We start from the raw sequence: 23,008 nt of genomic DNA, 5'->3' as shown, positions 1-23,008 counted from the left end.
ATATATTGGATTTGGTTGTGGAGGGTTTTCTACATCTAACAGCAACCTGGACAATGCATCCGCATTAGTAATGTCTTCAAAACATTTGTACCTGATGTCATATTGATAAGCAGATAGCCTCAATGCCCACCTTTGCATACGGGCAGCCGCCAATGACGGTACTCCTGTTTTAGGACCCAGAATCGTAACTAAGGGTTTATAATCCGTCACGAGAGTAAACTTTCTTCCCCTATTTGCCTATTTCTCAGTTTGTGAGTAATTTCTCTCTGCTTTAATCAGTGTACGTGAGGAAAAAGCTATGGGGCGCTCTGAGCCATCCCCACACACGTGTGAAATAACTGCTCCAATTCCTATAGAAGATGCATCTCATGCCAGCACTACTTGCAGCTTCAGGTCATTATCCCTTAACACTTTAGAAGAAGTTAGTTTGGTTTTAGCTTCACAGAATGCTCGATCACAACCCTCATTTTTCCGCAGTAGCTCAGTCACGGGGCTAATCAGCGTGGACAAATTCAGAATAAACTTCCCATAGTAATTTAGAAGGCCCAGGAACGATACAAGTTCTGGCACATTCTTCGGAATAGGTGCTCCAACAATAGTCTGTGTTTTCTCAGTGATGGGACTAATTCCCTGCGCATTTATTTCATGCCCAAGATATTTTACTGAATCCTGGAAGAAACTACATTTGGCTTCTTTAAGCCGAACGTTACTGTTACATTTAGTTTACCCAACACATCAAGCATTTGTATTTGTCTTTAACACACAATCAGTCAGCTGGAGCTTAACCTTAGGAAACTTTTGTTTGTACACTTTTTCCAAAATCAAAATTACAGCAGCTCCTGTGTCTATTTCTATTCTCACGACTACATCAGCTCCTGTGTCTATTTCCATTCTCATGACTACATCATTAAGAGTTACATTTACATAGTACGGTTTTTCAAAATGAAAGCTAGAATTTACCGTGTACAATTCAACATCACAGTCAGACTCACGGTTACTGTTCTCAGACTCTACGGTTAATGCTGGAGGCTCTGGGGTGTCCACTGGCCGATTTGGGAGGTAGCGAGTCCTGCCAGAGGCCTGTGTCTTGCGACGTTCTCCGGCAGTCTCTGCTTTCTTTGGTGCAATTAAACGGCATCCCATCTGTGCATGTCCCTTTTTTCCGCAACCCTGACACTGTAAATCCTTAAAGTAGCAGGAATCTGGAGCATGGCTCGTTTCTGAACAATGAAAACAAGGGCTTCACTATCAGTGCCATCTTTACCTTGATAACGTTTGTAGACACAGTTGACCTTTGAGAAAACTGCTTTTCCCTTTTCTTCGTGCTTTCGTACACTGAGGCCATCTCCATAGCAGCAGCCAGCATTTCGTTCTTCGTAAAAGCAGCATTCAGCAATTAGTTTCGTAATTCGGAGTCCACAAACCAACTGGTCTCGTAGAGCTTCCTCCAGAAATGTCCCAAAATGGCAATTGACCGATAGTTTCTTTAACTGTACCAGAAACTCAGCTACAGTTTCTCCTTCCAATATATATATTCTGGTTTCATGTTCTATGGTGCAATATAACTTTGTCGGACCCAGGAAGAGCAATTAGTTCTGTAACACCCTTCTTCAAAGCAAGAGTAGGGAGGTGAATCACTTTGTTTTACTGGCACTCATTTATATGGATTCATTGGCTGGGGGTCCTCAGAAAATCCTTTTGGAAGCCTATACTGAAAATCATATTGGGAATCATATTGGAAAGGTTCCAGATCTCTAGAAGTTCAGCAGGGTTTCCTATTTTTTTCAGGTTTTTTTTATTGGAAGGCTAACAGGAAATTGACTAGAACTCAGTCAGGGTGCAATGTTAGATATAAAATAGGACTTTAAGGAGCTCTCATTAGTAGCAAGAGTATAAGAAGGGAAGTGATTTTTGTACAAAGCCGTGATTTATTCCCTCTGAAACAAATGCAGAATTCAAATTCCCTGTTCTAGCGTGTAAGTTATGTTCTTTAGAATTGTGTTAAAGAATATCTTCCCTACAGAAAGCCACAGATTGACTGTACTGTATGTCATCCTCTCATGGTTTAATCAAATATTCAAATTCCAGTTGTAGTTTGTGTTTGTTTGTTTGTTTGTTTGTTTTTGTTATCTTTGTTTTTAAACTGACTTTGTGGTTTCTTTTCAACCTTGTTTAGTGTTGATGCAATAGCATGCATTAACCAACCCTTCTTAGAGTTTACTGCAGTGTGTCGTGGTAATACCCTAGCTATGTGTAAAGCATAATGAAAGTGAGGTTAACATGTTTTCCCAGCTCAATAAAGGCACATAGAGTGAGGGGATCTGTTATTTGTTCATAGAATAGGGACAAGGCGGTAATACAGAGGAAAGGCCTCTTTGCTTAAAGAAATGAATGGAAATAGTGCTTGTGACAAGGGAATGAAAAGCAAGGGTCTCCCCTTGACTGCTGCTGCCTACCAGGTACCAGGTACCAGGTACCCCCCCCCCCCCTTCTCCCCCGGAATAATGGATATTGACAGGGAGGACAATAACAGGAATAATGGATATTGAGAGGGAGGACAATGACAGGAATAATGGATATTGACAGGGAGGACAATGACAGGAATGATGGATATTGACAGGGACGATAATGACAGGAATAATGGATATTGACAGGGAGGACAATGACAGGAATGATGGATATTGACAGGGAGGACAATGACAGGAATGATGGATATTGACAGGGACGATAATGACAGGAATAATGGATATTGACAGGGAGGACAATGACAGGAATGATGGATATTGACAGGGAGGACAATGACAGGAATGATGGATATTGACAGGGACGATAATGACAGGAATAATGGATATTGACAGGGAGGACAATGACAGGAATGATGGATATTGACAGGTATAATGGATATTGACAGGAATAATGGATATTTTCAGGGAGGACAATGACAAGAATTATGGATATTGACAGGAACAAGAACAAGGGAGGAGTCCAAGCTCCTGCCCCGGAAACTCACCCAGATACAAAAGAGCAGCCTTCTAAAATAAAACACTGAGCTATCACCAAGTGGAACTGGAAACATGAGCCTTCCAACCTTGAGCTGCAATAATAGAAACCGAGAGCCAAGAGGCTTCGTTATCTCGCCTAGATAACTCCAACAAGAATCACCGACCCAAGAACTGCCCAAAGACGCAATACTCGACGCAAATGAAAGATTGACAAGAAAGAAAGGCTGAACCAGCAGACTCCAGCTGATAAGCATTGCTTCTTATTCTTGATTCTCCCCCCTGTACCACTATTATAACATTCTGCAGGTTTTAGCAAGCTGTCCAATTTGAATTGTTAATATAAAATACAGTACTGTTGAGGGATTCTATTTTTGGAATGATTAAGTAGAGCATGTTCTTACATGCCAATAATTCAGCAGCACACTTTCAAATGGAATGTTGTAGGCAAAAGAGTTATATTTGGAAATGAATGGCAAATCAGCAGATTTCAAAGGCGAACCTAAATTCGGCCAAAATAACAGTACCATCTTGACAGGTTCTGATTAAATTTTGTAATATTGTATATATATATATATATATATTATATATATATATATATATATATATATATATATATATATATATATATATATATCAGTATGGGTTTCTCTGTTGCTATGTTTCCATTAGACACACATTTGTTTCAGTATGGTTTTCTCTGGCTACTAATCCCTCCTATCTTGTGGGTTTGTTTATCATCACTCTTGTCACATCAATGCATTTGTATCTTCTCTTGGAGACATGATGTACATGTTTTTATAGGTATTTTTCCTCCAAAATTGTAAAAATAGTTAAGTTTGTTAATAGTTACAATAGTAAATGTGGACATTCATTCTATTATTTGCTATGCAGAAGCAGCCAGGTAGCCAGCCAACCAGGAAGGGGTGGAGTCACAATGCCCAACATCATCGCCCTAATCGGTACGTGATGTGTCAATCATGGATTGGAGGAGATGTGACTGACCTAGCGATCGCAGGGGGGCGTGACTAAGGGTGTAATTGGGGATGTGACAATGTTATCTGTTCCTTTGATGTGGTTATGAGATTGACCAAAAAGGAAATGGACTGTATAAAACCAACTGTGTGTGTTCAGTGTTTTGTTTGTTTTGTGGAAACTAACTGTCTGTGTTTGTCACTGATAGATGGCTAATCGGGAGCTGTCGCTACAGACCAGCATCAAGCCTGGACTACACTGCACCACTATTCACTGTCATTACCTTGCACTACACCTGCACTCAGAGCACACACTCTCAGGAGAAGTGGCCGTGTCTGTGTTGTGTGTTCCTTTGTGTGTTATTATTTTGGGACTGAACCCTGTGGTTTAAACGCTGACAACACCCAATATTGGGTAGAGTCATCATTACTATTTCACAGTCTCAAACAGAGAACAAAGCAGAATAAATAACTGTTTTTAACCGTAACTTTGTGTCTGTCGTTGTTGGAACACCTGCATCACCTATTCACATGAGCACTGCAAGCCACACGTTTACAAACCTGTTTGGTTATTACTGCACTCCTTGACTTGCATGCTCTAGTATAAGAAAGTGCCTTTGACTGATCACTAACTGGCCTGTCACACACCCTGGCTGGCTGGCTGTCCTGGGGAGGTTTCATTACAGCATGGTCCCTTTAAACCACAATAGACATGGTTCGTATTAACTCTTCTTATTAACAACATCAGCTTACACCGAATAATAACAAGCATTCATTTACCAGGCTCCAAAGCCAATTAATAGTATTATTATTATTATTATTATTATTATTATTATTATTATTATTATTATTATTATTATTATAGAAATAATTTATCGTTTTAATATTCTTTAAAGAAAATGAGTCTTCATTTGTTCTTATTATAGGAAAAACAATCTTGAAATAAGAAACTTTTTCTTCAGAAAAGCATTTTTGGCAGTGTAACTAATATACATCGTCGTTAATCAGTACAAAACATGGTGAGATAAATGTAAGGAGAAAAGCAATGACGGATGCAATTTTGTTCAATGAGATAAAGAAAGTCAGTACATTAAAACCTAAAAGCAGTTGAGGCAAGTCACGTTAAAGTACAGAGACTCCTCCAGGAGAAGGATCAGAAAGATAAAAGTGCAACCCAAGCAGGGGGAGCAGCTTGGAACCGTTCCCAAGGACCCAGTCCTGTTTTATTCAGGGTGTTCCAAAGGCTTCTTTATGGAACTCACAGTCCTCACTTTTAACCCCTTTCAATAAAGCCCCCAACGCAATGATATATAGATCCATAAACCGTTCCCTGACCCCTTCTTGCTCAACCTTAGTTTGGCAGACTTGCACAGATGACACAATACAATGACCTACTGTCTTTTTGGCAGACGCTGTACGATGTACATTAATCCGAATCTTAATCCCTAAGTCCCTTGACATTATTACTCTGATACCTAGGGGGTTTTTTAAAAGCAACCTTCCTGGAAGCAACCTTCCTGTGGAGTACTGAGTCACACTGACACACACTCTGGAGGGGGGGGGGGGGGGGGGGGGGAAGACGAGCGGGTTCTCCCGGACTTAGAAGCAACGGTTTCTCTTGAAAGTCGAGAACTGGAAGGCTTATCAGGCTTGAACAGCATCAGCTGTGTTTTACACTCTGTTTTTCTGTGAAAAGAAAGTAACACTGCCACACACTAGCATGAAACAACTGTGCACCATAGAACATAAGAAATTTTATAAATGAGAGGAGGCTATTCAGCCCATCTTGCTCGCTTGGTTATTAGTAGCTTATTGTTCCCAGAACCTCATCAAGGAGCTTTTTGAAGGATCCCAGGGTGTCAGCCTCAACAACATTAATGGGGAGTTGGTTCCAGACCCTCACAATTCTCTGTGTAAAAAAGTGCCTCTTATTTTCTGTTCTAAATGGCTCTTTATCTAATCTCCATATGTGACCCCTGGTCCTTGTTTCTTTTATCAGGTCAAAAAATTCCCTTGGGTTGACGTTGTCAATACCTTGTGGTCAACTGCTCACGCCAACCACAAGTCAAAGAAAGACCTGAATATAAAGTGTTTCTCTTTAACTCTGGTTTTAATGGGGATTTAAGTATTTATTCTTATTAATATGATTACCTAAAAAATACCTAATCATTTTTCAATGATTTACAATGCTTACCTACAGTATAACACCTAATTATTGCTTCACCATACCTCACTGTGCTTTACAATGCTTAACTTTGCCTTACTATGCTTTTGTACACTTTTCACAGTTTTTGCTATGGTAAACTTTTATAAGTGGAAAAAGCAAAGGATCTGTTCTCCATGTCAGTGAGCTGTTGGACTCTATTTAAACAGCATTGTGCTCTTTTGTTGAAATACCAGCGTGCACCATGTATATAACATGCATTACTGAGCACTTTGGGTTCCACTGCACATAAACCCCTCTTGAATACTGCCCTAGCAAAAACACCATAATAGATTCAATTGCAATATACTCTGCACCTCGCTCTGCCCAAGTATACAGTAGCATGAAAAAATGGTAACATATTTTGTAAAAGTGTGCACGTTATCTTCTAAGAATTACGGTAGAAGGTTCTGTGGGTTCCTCCAGTTGTCAGAGACTTGCTCACAAACCATGTCAGAAATACTGTTTGGCACCACGACTGGAACTCTCACTACAGATCTTGATGATTTTTACTAATTGATACTGTTTTCCAGGCCACATTAAAAATGTGTGTACTGCGGCTTCCAAAACAAGTTCTTTGGGAGCTCTGTAAAATATTAGTCTGGATGTCACAATCCATAACATGAGGTTTTGTTTATGATTCGCTTGAATGCATTATGAATTTATCACATCCCCACAGAGGGCTGCTTATATATTGTATGTTGTTCTCTTGATAGCAGATGGGGGTCTGACTTTCCAAGTACTGTAGTCTTAAACTAGTATTGTGAAAATGGCAAGCAGGAGATCAGTCATGAGAACATCTCTTCAGCCTTTCTTCCTCTGGGACATGGCAGATCACTGCATTGCTTGGACAAATTTGGGTTATAAAGAAACTAGAGGATTTCATTTGGACATTCCTTATGTGAAAAGTCTGCCCAGGTGTTTTATTTACTGGAAATAAAGGAGGAATATTGTTACTAGAGATTCAGTAAAAATGTTCCTTCTAAATCGATACGATTAACATCAGCGTTATAATGACTGTGATGACACCCACTCTCTTTTCCACCATTTTCACATGTATTTGGTTGTTATTAAAGCTGCCATTGAGGCATCTTATTCAAAAGACATTTACATAGATCTACTTGATGAGAAAACGTTCTTGCTATCATGTATCTCAGATCATCTCAGACAATCATATGATATCTCTCCGGTTGATGCCTTCTATATTTCCATGGGCCTACAACAATAACCGATTCACCTCAATTTCCATTTAACAATTTAAGTTCCCAAGAGCTTTTCCTTTTTTTTTATTAAGTTACTGACCAGCCAAACCTTCAACCTTGCCAAGAAAACATGCATCACTTCTACTGCACCATATGGGTCCATTGTGAATCAGTCCAATCTTAAATACATACAAAACAGAATGCACAGGGCTTTTTGAAAAGCCGCCCAAACAGTTTCATTGGTCATCTTTACACATCATGTACTGACTAGACTAACAATGTTTTCAATGTTCCTATAGTAATATAGCACAACATTGAACCACTTTGCAATCTCGATGGCTTCCATATTATTACCAGTAAATATTTTGTTAACTGTTGGCAAGAGAATAAAAATGAGTGAGGTCAGGCGAGAGAAATGAGGAGTGTAAATAAGGAAAGAACAAAAGGAATTCATACAGCACTTGGAGCCTGTCTGGTATACATTGCCACTCTGGAAAGACTTCTCCAAGCAACATTAGAAATGCCTTGACACTCTGAATTAAAAGCTAATTCAATGAATGGGATGTTTAGTGGCTGGCACTGGGTACATTTCCAGTCATAACAGCGCCAGGAGAGAGGTAAATGCTCAATTAAAAAAAAAAACTGCTTATAATAATAATAATAATAATAATAATAATAATAATAATAATAATAATAATAATAATAATAATAATAAAGCCATGCTACAGAGCCTGTCTTTATTTACCAAAAGTGTATTGTTCAAACATTTGTTTAATACTGTCTTAACAATAGACTCAAAAGCAAATAAATCCACATGGACCAGGCTAGTCTTGGCTTATGAGGGGCAGCATTTCTGTTAAACCTGTCTATATTAACCAGCTGTGGGTTCCACATGGAGAGACATAAACAACCTAGAACTGTATTTAATTTCTAAAAACAGACTTTAAAATAATAATAAAAAAAAAAAAAAAAAAATCTTGAAATATCTCATACTCATTTACATGTTATATTTGCAAATTAGTAGTACTGGAACACTTTTTTCATGTTTGAATATTCTTTACAATAGTATTGAATATGCTGATATTCTTTCATTTTGATGTGCTGGACAATTAATTATCTTTTTGATACAGTCATTTATACATTTTATTATATGAACCAATACAAACATAGTGATATTTGCCAATGAATACATTTCAAGCAATATTTGTTAAACTACTTCAATATTTGACCAAGCAGTATACATGTATTTATTTATGTTGGTTTTATTGTCGTTCTACATAGTAGAGCAAACATTTTTCTTTTAGAAAAATGTCCATAGTTGCTGAGGGCATTTATTTTTTCAAAATATGCGATGGTCAAATACTCAGCCAGATCCATACTAATTTCTCTCCGGTCTTTACTGTACTGTTGGTTTTCAGTCAGTGTTTGAGATATGGTGATAAACACACACCAAAGGCACACTAACTTAAACTGAACTGGAACAGTCCATCTGTCCATCTCATAGGTGGAAGTTCAAAGCACCTTAAAGATGCATCTTACATGCACTGATACATTCTAAACTGAGTATTTCAGCCACCCCAGCCTTTATAGATACATGATATTAAATCAGATTGCATGATTGATATCAACACAAAAAATGCCAAATTTGTCACTAATGCTGAGTGAATAAAGAAAAATAGAAAAGGAATGTCTGCTTTTGATGCAAATGTGTTTTCAATTATTGCAAGTGCAATTCTATAAAAAAAAATGTTTGAAGCGGTATCACAAAGTTCTGCATGTTTTAAATGTTGGCTTTCATCGCACATATTGTGTTTCTTGTGCGTGTCTTGTTTTCCATATGAGGTTGCCTGAACGCTGGCTACTTCAAACAACAAGCTCCCAGCCTGAGGGGCCAGACGCACTCAGTCAAAGTTCATCTGGGGTAAACAAAGCACACACAAACACTTGCACTCTGAAGTGTGGAGTTAAATCAGTAGGGTGCTTTATGAGTTGTAATGACACGCTTATCTGTAAGCAGACGAAGTGATCCATTGTCTCTCATGCTGTGTTACAGAATAATTACAATCAAAATGTTATCACTGTTTTACCCTCAGTTGATTTTCTGAAGAAATGATAAAGTTGCATGCCCTTAAAATGTTTAAACTCTGTTAACACCCCTAGTCTAGATGTTGCATTGTATCAGGGAAACCTGTCTGACTGCTTTAGTTAGTGCTGCTGTGCAGGGTGATGGAGATGTCTTTAGGATGCACTGGAGACAGGAGACCTGTCGCTGGTTTCTAAGATGGGATTATTAATGGGGATAATAGGGAGATCCTGACCAAATCATATGTAGCATTGATCTTGGCATTTTCAAGAGGTCGTTATGCCTATATCATCATTAAAAAATAATTCTAATGTGAGTTCCAACATTGTTGATTTACGAAATAATGTTACTATCTTAACGAGCAGTGCTTATTGTGACTATTTCTTTTGTTTGCATGGGAATTTAAAAGCAAATCTGTGTTAATTGTCATAGTTTATCAGGAGTTAATTTGCACTTGGAAAAGGAGGGTTTTAGTTAACGGAAGACTATAACTCACCTTGAAACAAAAATTTAACAGACCGCAGCTATGACGCCGACAATACAGAGACTACCTAGATAATTCAATATTTGCAGTTGTGGAAATATTTTTGACTTTTATATACTTGTGGTTGAGAATGAGATTTATTCACTTGTTTTAACAATTTGTAAGTTTAAGCCTGGAACACGATGCCCGATGACATCACAGGAAGGGATTCACGGGTGCATAAAGTACAGTGGCAATGGAGCAAATAAATAGACAAAAAGATAAGGCTGTGGCAGTAACAAATATCTACAGTTTTGTCTAAAACCACATATGACTGGAGGCATGCATGTATTCTCTCTCTTTTTATTAAACACGCACACACAAGGCACACACACATGCACACATACATACATACCTTCCATACATAAATACACCCATGGTATTCCATTAGTCTATATATAATGTCTGTGCCGATATTTTTGGAAAACAAGACCTGATAGCCCAACGTTGTACTTTATAACTATTAGACGAAATATTTACAGAATACTTAAAAAGTGCTGCTATAATATATATCAATGTCATAAAATTATATCAAATGAAGTTTTTAATTTACAGTGAAGTGTTTTTAAAATCTGTGCTATCTAATTTTAATCCACACGCCAGATAATCATAATCAGCATTGTATCATATGTGAACTTATCTAAATAAATATACATTCTGCATGACAAAATGCACAATTTTATTTCAATTTTTTTTTTTTATTAATTTCCTGCTTTCAAACATAATACAAAGATAATGAGGAAAGAAAAAAAAAAAGCATATGTACAGTGACATCATTGAAAATAAAATAAGTAAATAAAAATATGTATAGGCTAAATCATCTTATCAGCCATACAGCACACAATCAATAAACAAACGTACCCTCATTTGATACACAAAAAGAAAAAAAGGGGAACTGGGTCTCAGACTATTGCAAGAAAATACAGCCAAGAATAATAAAAGGAATTAAGGAGAGGGCGCTGTAAGTTGTAAGATATCCAGATATGAGAGAAAGGGCTGCCATGCAGCATAGAATTTAGTGCTAGATCCATTAAGAGTGAATCTAATGTTTTCAAGTTTGAGAAATTGCACGGTGTCTCTAACCCAATGAATATGAGAGGGCGGGGCAGATTGATTCCAATTCATCAAAATAAGGGTATGAGTCAGAAGAGATACAAAAGCCAGTATGCTGGATTGGTATTTGGACAAAACTAGACCATTCGGTGCAACTACAACTATCGCTATAAGTGGTATAGGGTCAATGGGCAAATAAAAAATTTGGGAGGTTTCAAAAACAAAGTTCCAAAATGGGGTTAGCCTAGGACAGGTCCAAAACATGTGGATCAATGAGGCTGGAGCCTGCTTACATCTATCACATACAGGATCAATATAGGATAGCTATTTTCCAATTTAGTTTTGGACATATGGATGCAATGGAGGATTTTGAATTGAATCAGAGTGTGATGTGCACAAATAGAAGGGGAATGTACTCTTAATACAATAGAATCCCAAATGTAGTCTGTAAAACTAAAGCCAAGGTCCTGCTCCCAGGTCGCCCTTATAGTAATTATTGAAGGACAGTTTAAAGAGAAATTAAAATGGTAAATTTGAGAAATCAAACCCCTACATTGAGGATTAAGTTTAAGTAGAGAATCAATGGGGGAATGAGTCACTTTACTACGTACAAAGTGTCGAATCTGCAAGTACCGAAAGAAATGTTTATTTGGAATATTACATTTTTGAGAAAGTTATCCTAAGGGAATGTCTTACTACAGGGTTAGAACTAAACTGTGTGAGAGAAAGAGGCAGAGCAGAACACATCAATGCTGCTAAAGATGTGGGCTGACAAGAGGCAGCTTCAATCAATAACCAGGCAGGTCCTGTCTGCTGTAAATGTTGGTGGAGCTACTATGTGATACAACAAATGTTAGCTGATCGATATTAGTACTGAAAATTGGGCAAGGCCAATTCCACATAAAAGATGAAATTAGTGTCGCCAGTGTCTTGAAAACAGATTTCGGAATAAAAATAGGAATACACTGGAAAAAATATAAGAATTTAGGAAGCACATTCATTTTAACTGACTTAATGCGGCCAGCAAGCGAGAGAGGCACAGCTGACCAGTGGATAAAATCTCAATTAATATGTTCCACTAAGGGGGTGAAATGAGATTTAAAGAGATCTACATAGGACCTTGTTACAGAAATTCCTAGATAAGTAAATTTATCATAAGTAATTTTGAAAGGTAGATCAGCAAATGGACAACGTATTGCCGCACTTTGACTGGAAATAATTCACTTTTATATAAATTGAGTGTGTATCCAGAAAATGTACCAAATTGATCTAGGGTAGACAAAATAAGAGGAAGGGATGTAGAAGGGTGAGACACATAAAGAAGGAGATCATCAACATAAAGGGATACCTTTTGCTCTTGGCCACCACGGACCACCCCACTAACAAGCAGATTACAGTGAAGGGAAGAAGCAAGGGGCTCAATTGCAATGGCAAATAATAAAGGATATAAGAGGCAACCCTGATGGGTTCAACGCTGCAGAGAAAAGTATCCAGAGTACAAAACAGTACAACAGGAGAAATAAAGTTCTGACCAAATCCAAATTTTTGAAGGATAGCAAAGAGGTAATCCCATTTCACGCGGTCAAAAGCCACCTCAGCGTTTAATGAAATAAGTACTTCAGGGTCCAGATGAGCCAAAGATGTATAGATAATATTAAACAAAAGTCTTAAATTAAAAAAGAGTGGTGGTTCCGGATGAAACCCGTTTGATCTAAACAGACAATAGAAGGAATAATTGATTCTAGCCTGCGAGCTAAAGCTTTAGCTAAAATCTTGACTTCTGCATTAAGTAATGAAACTGGGCAATATGAGCTGCAATCGAGAACATATACATAAAAAATGGGGAAAGTTGGGATGCAAATGTTTGATAGAATTCAACTGAAAAACCATCAGATCCAGGAGATTTGCCACTTTGCATTGATTTAATGGCCACTGTTATGTCCTCAATAGAAAAGGGCTCCTCTAATCTAGCTAGATTGGGGTTGATAGAAGGCAGGTCGAGGTTCTGAAAGAAAAAGTGTCATTTAAAGAATGATCCATAACAGATTTAGAATTATACCAATTTGAGTAAAACCATGGGTAAAACAGCTGGAAAATAAGATCAGTTAGCTTTGACAGTCTCTTCTTACAACACTTGTTCTTTTTGAGCAGTGAAAGAGATGATCTGACAACGCAAGTAAGCTTTCGTTGCCTCCCATATCGTTGTAATAGGGACTCCTAGGGAGCTGTTAGTATAAAAAAAGCAATCTGTTCAGACATATATGTAACAAAATTTTCATCCAAAAGCAGCAAACTACTAAAACGCCAAGGAGTTCTGGGTTTAACCTGATTTGGAAAATTCAGTTCTAATATAACAGGGGCATGATCAGATATAATTATGCTGTGATACATACAAGAACGAACAACTGACAGCAATTTATTATCCAGAAAAAACAATATCAATACATGAGTGTTTAGTGAACAGGAGAAAAAAAGGAGTACTGTATCAGAGACACTGTAGTCTGACAGAAAGGATTGATTGGTTAATGCAGTTTTAGAAAGTGAGGTAGATTTCGAGGATGAACGATCTAAAGCAGGATTCAAGCAACAGTTAAAATCCCCACTCAAAAGCAAGTGATGTGTATTTAAATCATATAAAATCCCTGTCATCCCAGTATGGGGCATAAATATTGACCAGAATCATAGGAGTACCATAAAGTCTGCCTACAATAACACCATAATGACCATTCCTCAGCAATAACTTCAGAAGCAAAAAATAGTATGTTCTTATGTACTAAGATTGCAGTACCTCTGGCACCATGAAATGTTGAATGATAGAGCTGCCCCACCCATTCCCTGCGCATGCAGAAGTGATCTGACATCCAAAAATGGGTTTCCTGCAAGAATGCAATGCCAGCATTTAAATGTTGGAGATGTGCTAGAACCTTATTTCGTTTCACTGGGTGATTAAGCCCTTTTACATTCCAACTTAGAAACTTGACACCTGTACCTCTGTTAGCAGATATCATAATAGCAAAAATACAAAATCAAACTATAGGATGTAAAAAACAAGATCAGGGAAAAGAGATCTATTGTGAACTTTAAATAGCATGGTATAGTTGTCTGATACCCAATAAAAAAAGAGAAAGAAGACAAAATAACTTAGATTAACCCCCCTGGTAGCAACTCCCCAAATGAGAAGCAAGCCCACCCAAACATTAAAGAATAACAAGAACTCATCAGGTAAACTCCCATTCACATGTGTTATACATACCTAAACCCACAAATACAAGTCAAGATATCACGACCAGTATTAAGCAGCCCAACTCAATCCACTTGAAGTATAAGGTCTTCAGGCTTAATTAAACTGCTGAATTAGATTTTAAAAAATAAATAAATAAACTGAAAGTCTATACAAATACCTTGGTAGCCCTTGTATAAGTTAGAAAAAAGAAAAAAGCAGAAATATAAAAATGGCCTACACGCACATACATACATATACACAGTATAAACAGGCTGACAGAAAAAAAAGAAAGAAAATATAAGAGGGTATCTGTATCTAAAAACATCTAAAAACAAAAATGCTAAAATGACTCAAGCTAGACAATCAGTATGTGAAGTTAACCAGTAACAGTTTAAAACATCCACAATGGTGCTAATAATGATTTAGAAATAAGTAAAGTATATTCTAAGAAGAAAAGTATACACATTCACCTAAGCAAAGATATCCAGTGATCTAATCAACTATTTTCACTGACGAAATAAGTAATGTACAGTGTATATAAAGACGCTTAAGAAACACAACTCGTCAAACTGCCACTAAAACCAGGGCTTAAAACCCCATTGAACAGTTCAGCATAGTCTACAAAACTTCATAACATATCGTTACTTAGCTGTGCTGCCTTCCAGGCAAGGGAGAATGTCATTATTATAGAAAGCTTCAGCCTCCTGTACTGAAGTAAAAATCAAATTCCGACCCTTAAAGACAATACGAAACCTGGCTGGATAGAGCAAGCTGAACTTAATTCCCTGTTTATATAGTATTGTCTTCTTGTCTTTAAAAATTGCATGGCTTCGGGTGACATCTGAGCTAAGGTCTGAAAAAATAAAGATCTTTTGCTCCCGAAAGGCTAGCGTACCCTGCTCCCTCGCCAGCCGGGGGACAAGCTCCTTTGTCTGATAGCGATGAAAGCGATTGATCACAGGTATGCACCTTAGGTGAGGCCTCGGCACCAGAGAACGATGTGCCAGCTCCGGAGCCGATCCTAGCACTCCACTCCCAAATAACTCCACAAAGAAATCAAACATAAACTTAATAAGTTGCAAACCTTCAATCCCCCCTGGCAGACTGATGATTCGGAGATTCTGATGGTTACTACGATTTTCCAGATCCAACAACTTCTCCTTAATCACCTTTTGTCAACAGCAAGGGAAACACAAGAGGCCTTCAACTCACAAACTCGATCCTCGGTGTCATCAGCCAAATGCTCGAGGCTATCAATGCAGTGCTCATTGGAGGTAACTGTGGTCTGGATGGCATCGATAGACGCTTTAAAAGAAGCAAAGGAGTTCTGAAACTCTTCAGTAAGATCAGTGATAAGGGCTTCGCAGCGCTTTTCTAGGTAGGAGACGACGGCAGACATAGAAACTGGCTACGGCTCAGCCGGGTCAGCAGGCCCCTTGGTAGCGGAATCGAGAGGTGAAGAGTCTGTCGTCCCACATTTAGGTTTATTTAGCTTTGACATTGTATGGCAGGTGTACAAATATGTTACAAAAATCAACACAGTGAAAATATATACGTATTAAAGAATGGGTTTGATAAGTAAATTTATAATAGTTTGTGGGAGCGACCCTCACACGTGTCTACTCCATCTAGCGCTCAACCGGAAGTCCACAAAATGCACAATTTTAAATGAAGTTTACAAATTATACACAAAATAGATATTTTCATTAGTTTTTATTTAATTTCCATTTGGCTGCTGCTCACAGATGACAGAGCCATTTCGCTGTACGCTAGTAGTTTCCATAACAGCAAATTATGCTTCCATTAATTTTTTTTGATCCTGTTAACGTGTATTTTATTAACGAGTTCCCCTTAGTTAGTCGTTGAGACAGGAAGTGATGTTCGTGACCTGTGACAATTACACTTTAACAAGAAATGCATTAACAACCTTATCAACTCAATTTCAAGGCATTAACGGATTGATTTAATTAACACATTTTGTTTGAAAATCACTTTCCACCAAAGCTCCATGTACCACAAGTTTGATACAATAACATTGGTGTTTGAAAAGCCTACCCGCAGTATCCAGATATACCTGTCAGCTCTACACATGGGACTAATGACTTGAAACAGGCACACAAGAGCAATGTCAGCAATCCATTCCGACAAAAAACCTACTTTTAATGCAAAATACAGTAATTGAATCAACCCACTGTGCTGGGTTCAATAACCCTGACTGCTGTGTGGTATAAAACCGATTCTTTATCGTAGAATCCTGAAGAGTACTGGGCTCTATTCACAAAAATAGTATAATTTCATGAATTAAATAACATTTGACACTTGTTTATTAACAGAAGCCAACAAATGATTTTTGCATTAATACCAAATAGAAAGGGCTTGCATTTCCTTTAATTTGATTGGTCAATATTAGGTCCCTAATTTCTGGTAAAGGACATTGAATGTTTTCATACTATGTTTAATCTCTGTTCCAAATCAATCTGCTGGAAAATACATAAATACAGTATTCATTTATGTATTTTATGTGTTTTCCGCTTGTGAAAAAAAATCTCGTGTTCTTGTATACGCCTCTTGAATGTTATAAACTGAGTCTGCTTCTTCGCTGTCCTACAGGTTCAATCTAGCTATTTAAATTTAGTACAGCAAATAAAGTAAGAATTAGTGTTTGTTGTCAGCAGCAATACAGTACCCACAATAGCAATGGTAACTGGTTTGAATGACAAGTGGTAGAACTCAAACAACTGGATACAGACTGATTAGTGTCAGCACCTTTAATACTACATATCATAACAACAGCAGAAATAGTGCTGCATAAAATCACTGAAAAAAATAATAGAAAAATTTGAAATGTTATTTATTTTAACATAAGAACTTTCTAATAGCAATAGAACCCTCGTAAGTGGGCTTTACCATCTGGTAAGGCCCTACTTGTTATGTTAATGGAACGAAGCGGGTCTTACCAGACAGGTTTGGGTTCTATTGGTTTAATAATATGATTTCAAAGAAAAAAGAAAAATCCCAAGTAAAGCCACTGTGAATAGGCAGGTAATCATCATGACACCAACATTTGTGTGTGCTGTGTAAGGGACCAAAACAAAGAAAAAATTATTCTCCAGCTGCTTTGTTGTCATAACCCTCCAATGATCCAGTAAGTGTAGGTTCTGTTGACTTACTTGTAGAGGCTGTCTGGTTCCAGACACTTAAAGACTACAGAGTAGATGATCAAATGGGAGAAGTCTGCGTGTCGCTTCCCTGCCACCACACAGGAGGACCCTAGACCAGACAGTAAATCATCTGCAAAGCTCAGCACCTCCCCTGGATAGATAAAGAAAGACAGAGAAGAACATAAGCAAAGGAGAAATTCAAGGGAAGCGATTGCTCTAGAACCTCAAAATAAAAATAACCATTTGAGAAATCTCCAACATACATGACTCTAAATAAAAAAAAAAGGAAGAACAAATATCTGCAATTAACACACAATAATAAACAGCGAAGAGGCTTGTTGCTACTGTACGCGCTAGGAGGGATGGTAATATTTATTGCCTTGTTGAGCATAAAAATCTGCTGAAAAACTTTCAAATCAAGCCACTTCTGCAACAAATCCTGCCTCTACTTGTGAAAGACACAAGTTACAAAAAAGGGTCATCCCTGTAAAAAAAAAAAATAATATGAAACCCCCTCCCCCCAAAAAAAACACTTGGGGCAAATTTGGGCCCTCATTTTAACTGCAGTAGCAACTATTAGCAACATAAATAAAAAAATATATAAAGTTTATATAAAAATATATAAAGTTTGCTTTATACTCGGCCTCTTCAACAATGAGAGCAACAAGAACAAGAACACTGTTTCTCCAAATCTATCCATGGATAATAAAATAGTGTGGGGTCCCTGGCGGCCATGCATCAGTGGAAGGTTCGGCTGCAGGTTTGGTGAGAGGCCATAAACACAGGGAAGAAATCCAACTTAAGACTTTATTATTTCTCATGAGTTATGCATAACTCGGTTCCCTACTGTAGCATTTTTAGTCCTGTACACATACAGGCATTAAGCATATCGATAACGAAAAGGAGGTACAGAGAAAGACAATGCACAACCTCCATTTATACTGAACGTGACCTTTAGTATCTCACGCAAGACACTGTCATGTTTTAAAGGTACAGCATAATAACATAATCATCACATACTTCAAAAACAGCACTTTCTATATATCCCATCCATTCCCCATAGAGCTTGTTTAAAGTACAAATGAGCCAAATCAAGTCACTGGAATGCAGACAGCTCCTGGGATTCATTGATATCTTATTTAACTTCTGAATGATTTATAATTAGGGCCATGGAAAATTCATACTCATACTTCATGTTCATACAATAATTAAACAGACTGTGTTGTATTTTGAGTAACATTATGCTGGCTTCGCTATCCTTTTAATGACAGCCTGGCTTACTTTTGTGTGGTTAGCAGCGTTGTGATGCAGTGTATCTACTAAGTAAGCTGTAAGTTCCCTTGAATTAGCAGTAGTAATGCACTGTGGGATAAAAATAATATACAAAACACAGCTGTCTTGATCATAAGTGGCCTCGTCACACACAACGCAAACAGACTCAGAATCTTTAAATTCCCCTTTTAAAAATTCTTCATGTGCTGCATACACTTTAGGGAGATACTCTCCTCTGAGTCTGTCACTGTTCGGCAGGGCTCTATGATGTTTTTTAACTACTTTTTGTAGTTAAAAAACATAATAGTTTTTCATTGTCCAGCTGTTGTATCGGTATGTTTGGTGCAATGAAGTCTTCCACTAATTCAAACGTGTTGACATTACGTGCTTTTCTACTATCTGTGCTCTTTTTAAACAGCCCCGTGATTGTGACCTGCTTGTTTGGTAATTATCCAGCCTGAACTGCTAGTTTGAGCTTTTTGTTTTTATGTACTGCGCTGTCTAGATGCTTGTCAATAGTACCTTTTCTTAGATGATCCAAAGACACATTACATGTTGAGCAAAACAAAATCCCACCATCTGAGTGCAACGTCCCCTTTTTGTAGCTCTGAGCGCGATGTTCTGCTGAGATGAATTTCGTTTTTTTTTTTATTATCAGCTGTCTTCATTTGTATTGTTAATTATACACTGTAAGCTAATACATCTGCACAATGTAAACAACGGTTTTAAAACTCCTGCTTCTGAATTACATGTTATGTCATTGTACAGTATGAGGAATTCCTCCAATCATAAAGCCAGTATTTGTTTGACCCAGTTCTCATAGTAACAAAAATAATGCCAGACAGCTGCTGCCACAGAGAGTTGTTTCTACCAAGATCTATAATGCCTACACTAGAAGTAAAGGCTCTCTTTAGAACCTTGCTTTGCCACTGTGGGGAGACCTTTTTAGGTGCTTCTAAGAACATTTTTTTACATTGATTCTATATTCTCTATTTGCAGACTTTCTATTTTGTCATATAAAGCTATGAAACATTTATTGAAAATTGGAATTTGCAAAACAATACAGTACCGGTATTATAAACTGTAATTTACAAACTGACTTGATCAGAAGGGTTCAAAAACGTCTGACTACAGAAAATTACCATCTGCTTTTCAGAGTGCTTAAAATAATCATGCAAATACGATGCCCAAAATTACTGGCAGCTTTAATAAATTAGATGGAATATTTAATAGACCTCATTTGCAAAATACCCTCCCAATTTTAACAGTTTCATTCAGAAATGCCCCAGAATTACATATGCACATACAGAAAAACAAACTGTTTTCTTGATCTTTTTACAGCATTTTGCATTAGTTAATTTTCAGGAACCCTTTATGAGAGTGATAGATGATGGAGAATTGTTTATTGTGAAATATGAACACCTAAAATTGTAAACTGAGGTGTCTCATACTGTTTTTAAACTAACAAATGCTTTACTGAGAATGCAAATGATCTTCTTGTAGTCTTCCATATAAAATAAATTCTGCCATGTACATCAAGTAAAAAACATTGCAGCAACTGTTCCATATGTTGACCCAAGTCCACAGCTGTGATACTGCAATAGGAGTACATATTACTGGTAGTAAGGTATGGAAAGCTATCTTGGAGGCACTTTCTGGGTGGGATTAGCACCAGAATAGTACTGTAAAACCCCCTAACTAAACAACAATCACATTGTATCCTCATCCCAAACTCTTCCACTGTGTGCTGTATTTGCTGTTAGAGTATTATCCTTGTTCAAATGTCCCAAAGAATGTGTTTATTACCAAAGCTGTCTTTTCTGTAACAAGAACATGATGTTCGTTGAACAAACAATGAATTGGGTGACTAGTACTAGAGCTGATGAGACAGCGGTGTCACAAAGTTGCCAAAACATTTTGTTCCAAGACTGGCTACTTCTTTGTTCCTTCTTTGTCCATTTCATTTAATTTCAATAGAACAAGTAACAACAAGAATATGTAGGAGTTTGTAGTGGTATAGTCTTTAGCAATATGCCACCAAGTAAAAGTTCAGTACCTGATACAGAGTGAAGATAGAAGAAGCCCAACACTGACAGAGGTCAGCGGGTCAAAATGGATAAAACCAAGAGAATCTGGCTCATTGCAAAAACACACGTCATAAGAATGATGTCTGAGGAGTGATCAGGGCAGTCAATGCCAGGGTTCGAAGGAGTAAATGCCACAGTGCTAGAATCAGGAGCTAGGCAAAAGGCAACTTGATAACAGGTGCAGATACACGAAGTAAAGAAAAAGTAGCCCTGCAAGGATAAGAAGATATTGAAATGCTGATTGTAGTGAAGGAGGAAACTGACAAGAGAAGTTTCAGCAGTGGATACACCTTGGATCTGCTTATCACCAGGAGTCTTGGTATTTCCAATCAATCTCTCTCTCTGACCATTTCTTAATCCCAGCCAATATATAATCTTACCACACTTTCAGCTACTATTGATACCACTTAAGTCTGCCTGCCGCAAGTCTTAGCACAGATGGAGGTCGTCTGGACTAACAGTTCACAGAGAGGTTTGGTCCGACACCTCAGTAGCTACAGGGATGCACTCGCTGCTGCCAGTGTGAATTACTTCTCAGATATCATACCTATGGGACACGGTAAACCAAATATTTTCTTCAAAACCATTGATCAAATCCTGCATCCAGCCATTGATAAATCCACCTCCAATTGTTGTTCACCCTCCTCTCTTACCTGCCATGATTTGCGCCCTCTTTCTTTCAAAACAAAATCGACACCATTTATTCTATGTTCTCCTGCCACAAACCCAGGATAGTACTTGACCACCTTGACTCCTCAAGTGCCCCTCCTGCACTCTCTTCCTTCTTTCCTCTCTCCATTACAGATGTCTCCACCCTACTGTTGAAATTAACTACTGTGATGTGCCCCCTGGACCCCTGGCCAACAAATCTTGTCCGTCTCTGTGCTTCTGACCTTGCTCCTTCCTGTATACACACTCTCAACCTGTCCCTGGATTCAGGCCTGGTTCTTGCTGCCCTCAAGACTGCCCGAATAATGCCAGTGCTCAAAAAACCCTCCCTTGACCCGGCTGTCTTATTTAACTTCTATCCAATATCCAATCTTCCATATCCTTTTCCATTTCCTTTTCTCTCTAAAACTCTTGAAAGGGCTGTAACCAGCCAGCTGATGAAACATCTCACAGAAAACATTCTGCTTGAATCTCTGCAGTGTGGCTTCCAGTCACATCACAGTACCAAAACTGCTCTGCCCCGAATTGTAAATAATCTTCTGCTTAATGCTGATGCTGATGCTCCCTCTGTCATTGTCCTCCTTGACCTAACTGCTGCTTTTGACACCATAGATCATAGCATTCTTTTTGACTGCCTTCAGAAGTATGTTGGGATCTCTGGAACCTATCTCTCCTGGCTGTCTTCTTCCTTACATGGACGCATGCAGTCTGTTTTCTATGCTTCTCTTGGGTCATCTCATCTGCCAACATAGCCTCATGTTTCACTCCTATGCAGATGACACCCAGCTCTACCTAAAACTAGATCCTGGATGTCCCTCTGCCATGGTTCGGCTCTCAGCTTGCATCCAAGACATCGAGGCCTGGATGTCTGCCAATTTTCTTCAACTCAACGTTAAGAAATCTGAACTATTTCTAGTAGGATCGAAAACTCAACTCAAGAATCTCAATATTGCTTCCTTGAACCTTGGAAACTGTCTGCTACAGCCTTCCCCCACTGTACAAAGCCTTGGTGATAGGAACCTCTCCTTTGAAAATCTCCTCTGTAGTCAAATCCTCCGTCTAGCACCTCCGAAACATCTCAAAGTTCCTCCCTACCTTTCCCTCCTAGATGCATCTCCTCTCAACTCGACTACTGTACTACTCTCTCTATGCTGGTCTTCCATCACGCGCCATAAACAAATTGCAGCTGGTTCAAAATGCCGCTGCTAGGATCCTTACCAGATGTAAAAAACATGATCACATTACCTCTTGCCCAGCTTGTCTTGCCCAGCTTCACTGGCTACCTGTAAAGTTCAGGATTACTTTCAAAATTCTCCTGCTTGCCTACAAGACCCTTCATCACACAGGTCCAGAGTATCTCTCCAACCTGCTGACCCCTGCCTGCAAGCTGAGGTCCTCTGACTCTGCCCTGCTTGTTATACCCAAACAAAAGTGCACCACACTCAAGAGAGCACTTTTTTAACTTCATGGCTCCGACTCTCTGGCACTGTCTCGCAGCTGTAGTGCATGTAGCTCCCACAGTCGCTCTCTTCAAATGAACTCTCAAGACCCACTTGTTC

General features: G+C 38.3%; 1 protein-coding gene across 3 annotated transcripts in view; it reads right to left on the bottom strand.

Annotated features, from left to right (window-relative positions):
• LOC121303517 (astrotactin-2-like) overlaps positions 1 to 23,008 on the bottom strand; it is a 615,708-nt gene that overhangs the window by 64,762 nt on the left and 527,938 nt on the right. For all 3 annotated transcript variants that reach the window (XM_041234251.1, XM_041234250.1, XM_041234252.1), the window contains one exon: positions 17,431 to 17,572. In XM_041234251.1, the coding sequence (XP_041090185.1) occupies positions 17,431 to 17,572 (142 nt within the window). The remainder of the gene's footprint in view (positions 1 to 17,430; positions 17,573 to 23,008) is intronic.

Source organism: Polyodon spathula, chromosome 33 (genome assembly GCF_017654505.1).
Source record: "Polyodon spathula isolate WHYD16114869_AA chromosome 33, ASM1765450v1, whole genome shotgun sequence".
NCBI lineage: Eukaryota > Metazoa > Chordata > Actinopteri > Acipenseriformes > Polyodontidae > Polyodon > Polyodon spathula.
Note: the sequence above shows the minus strand (reverse complement) of the source record. Positions and strands in the feature narration are given on the sequence as shown.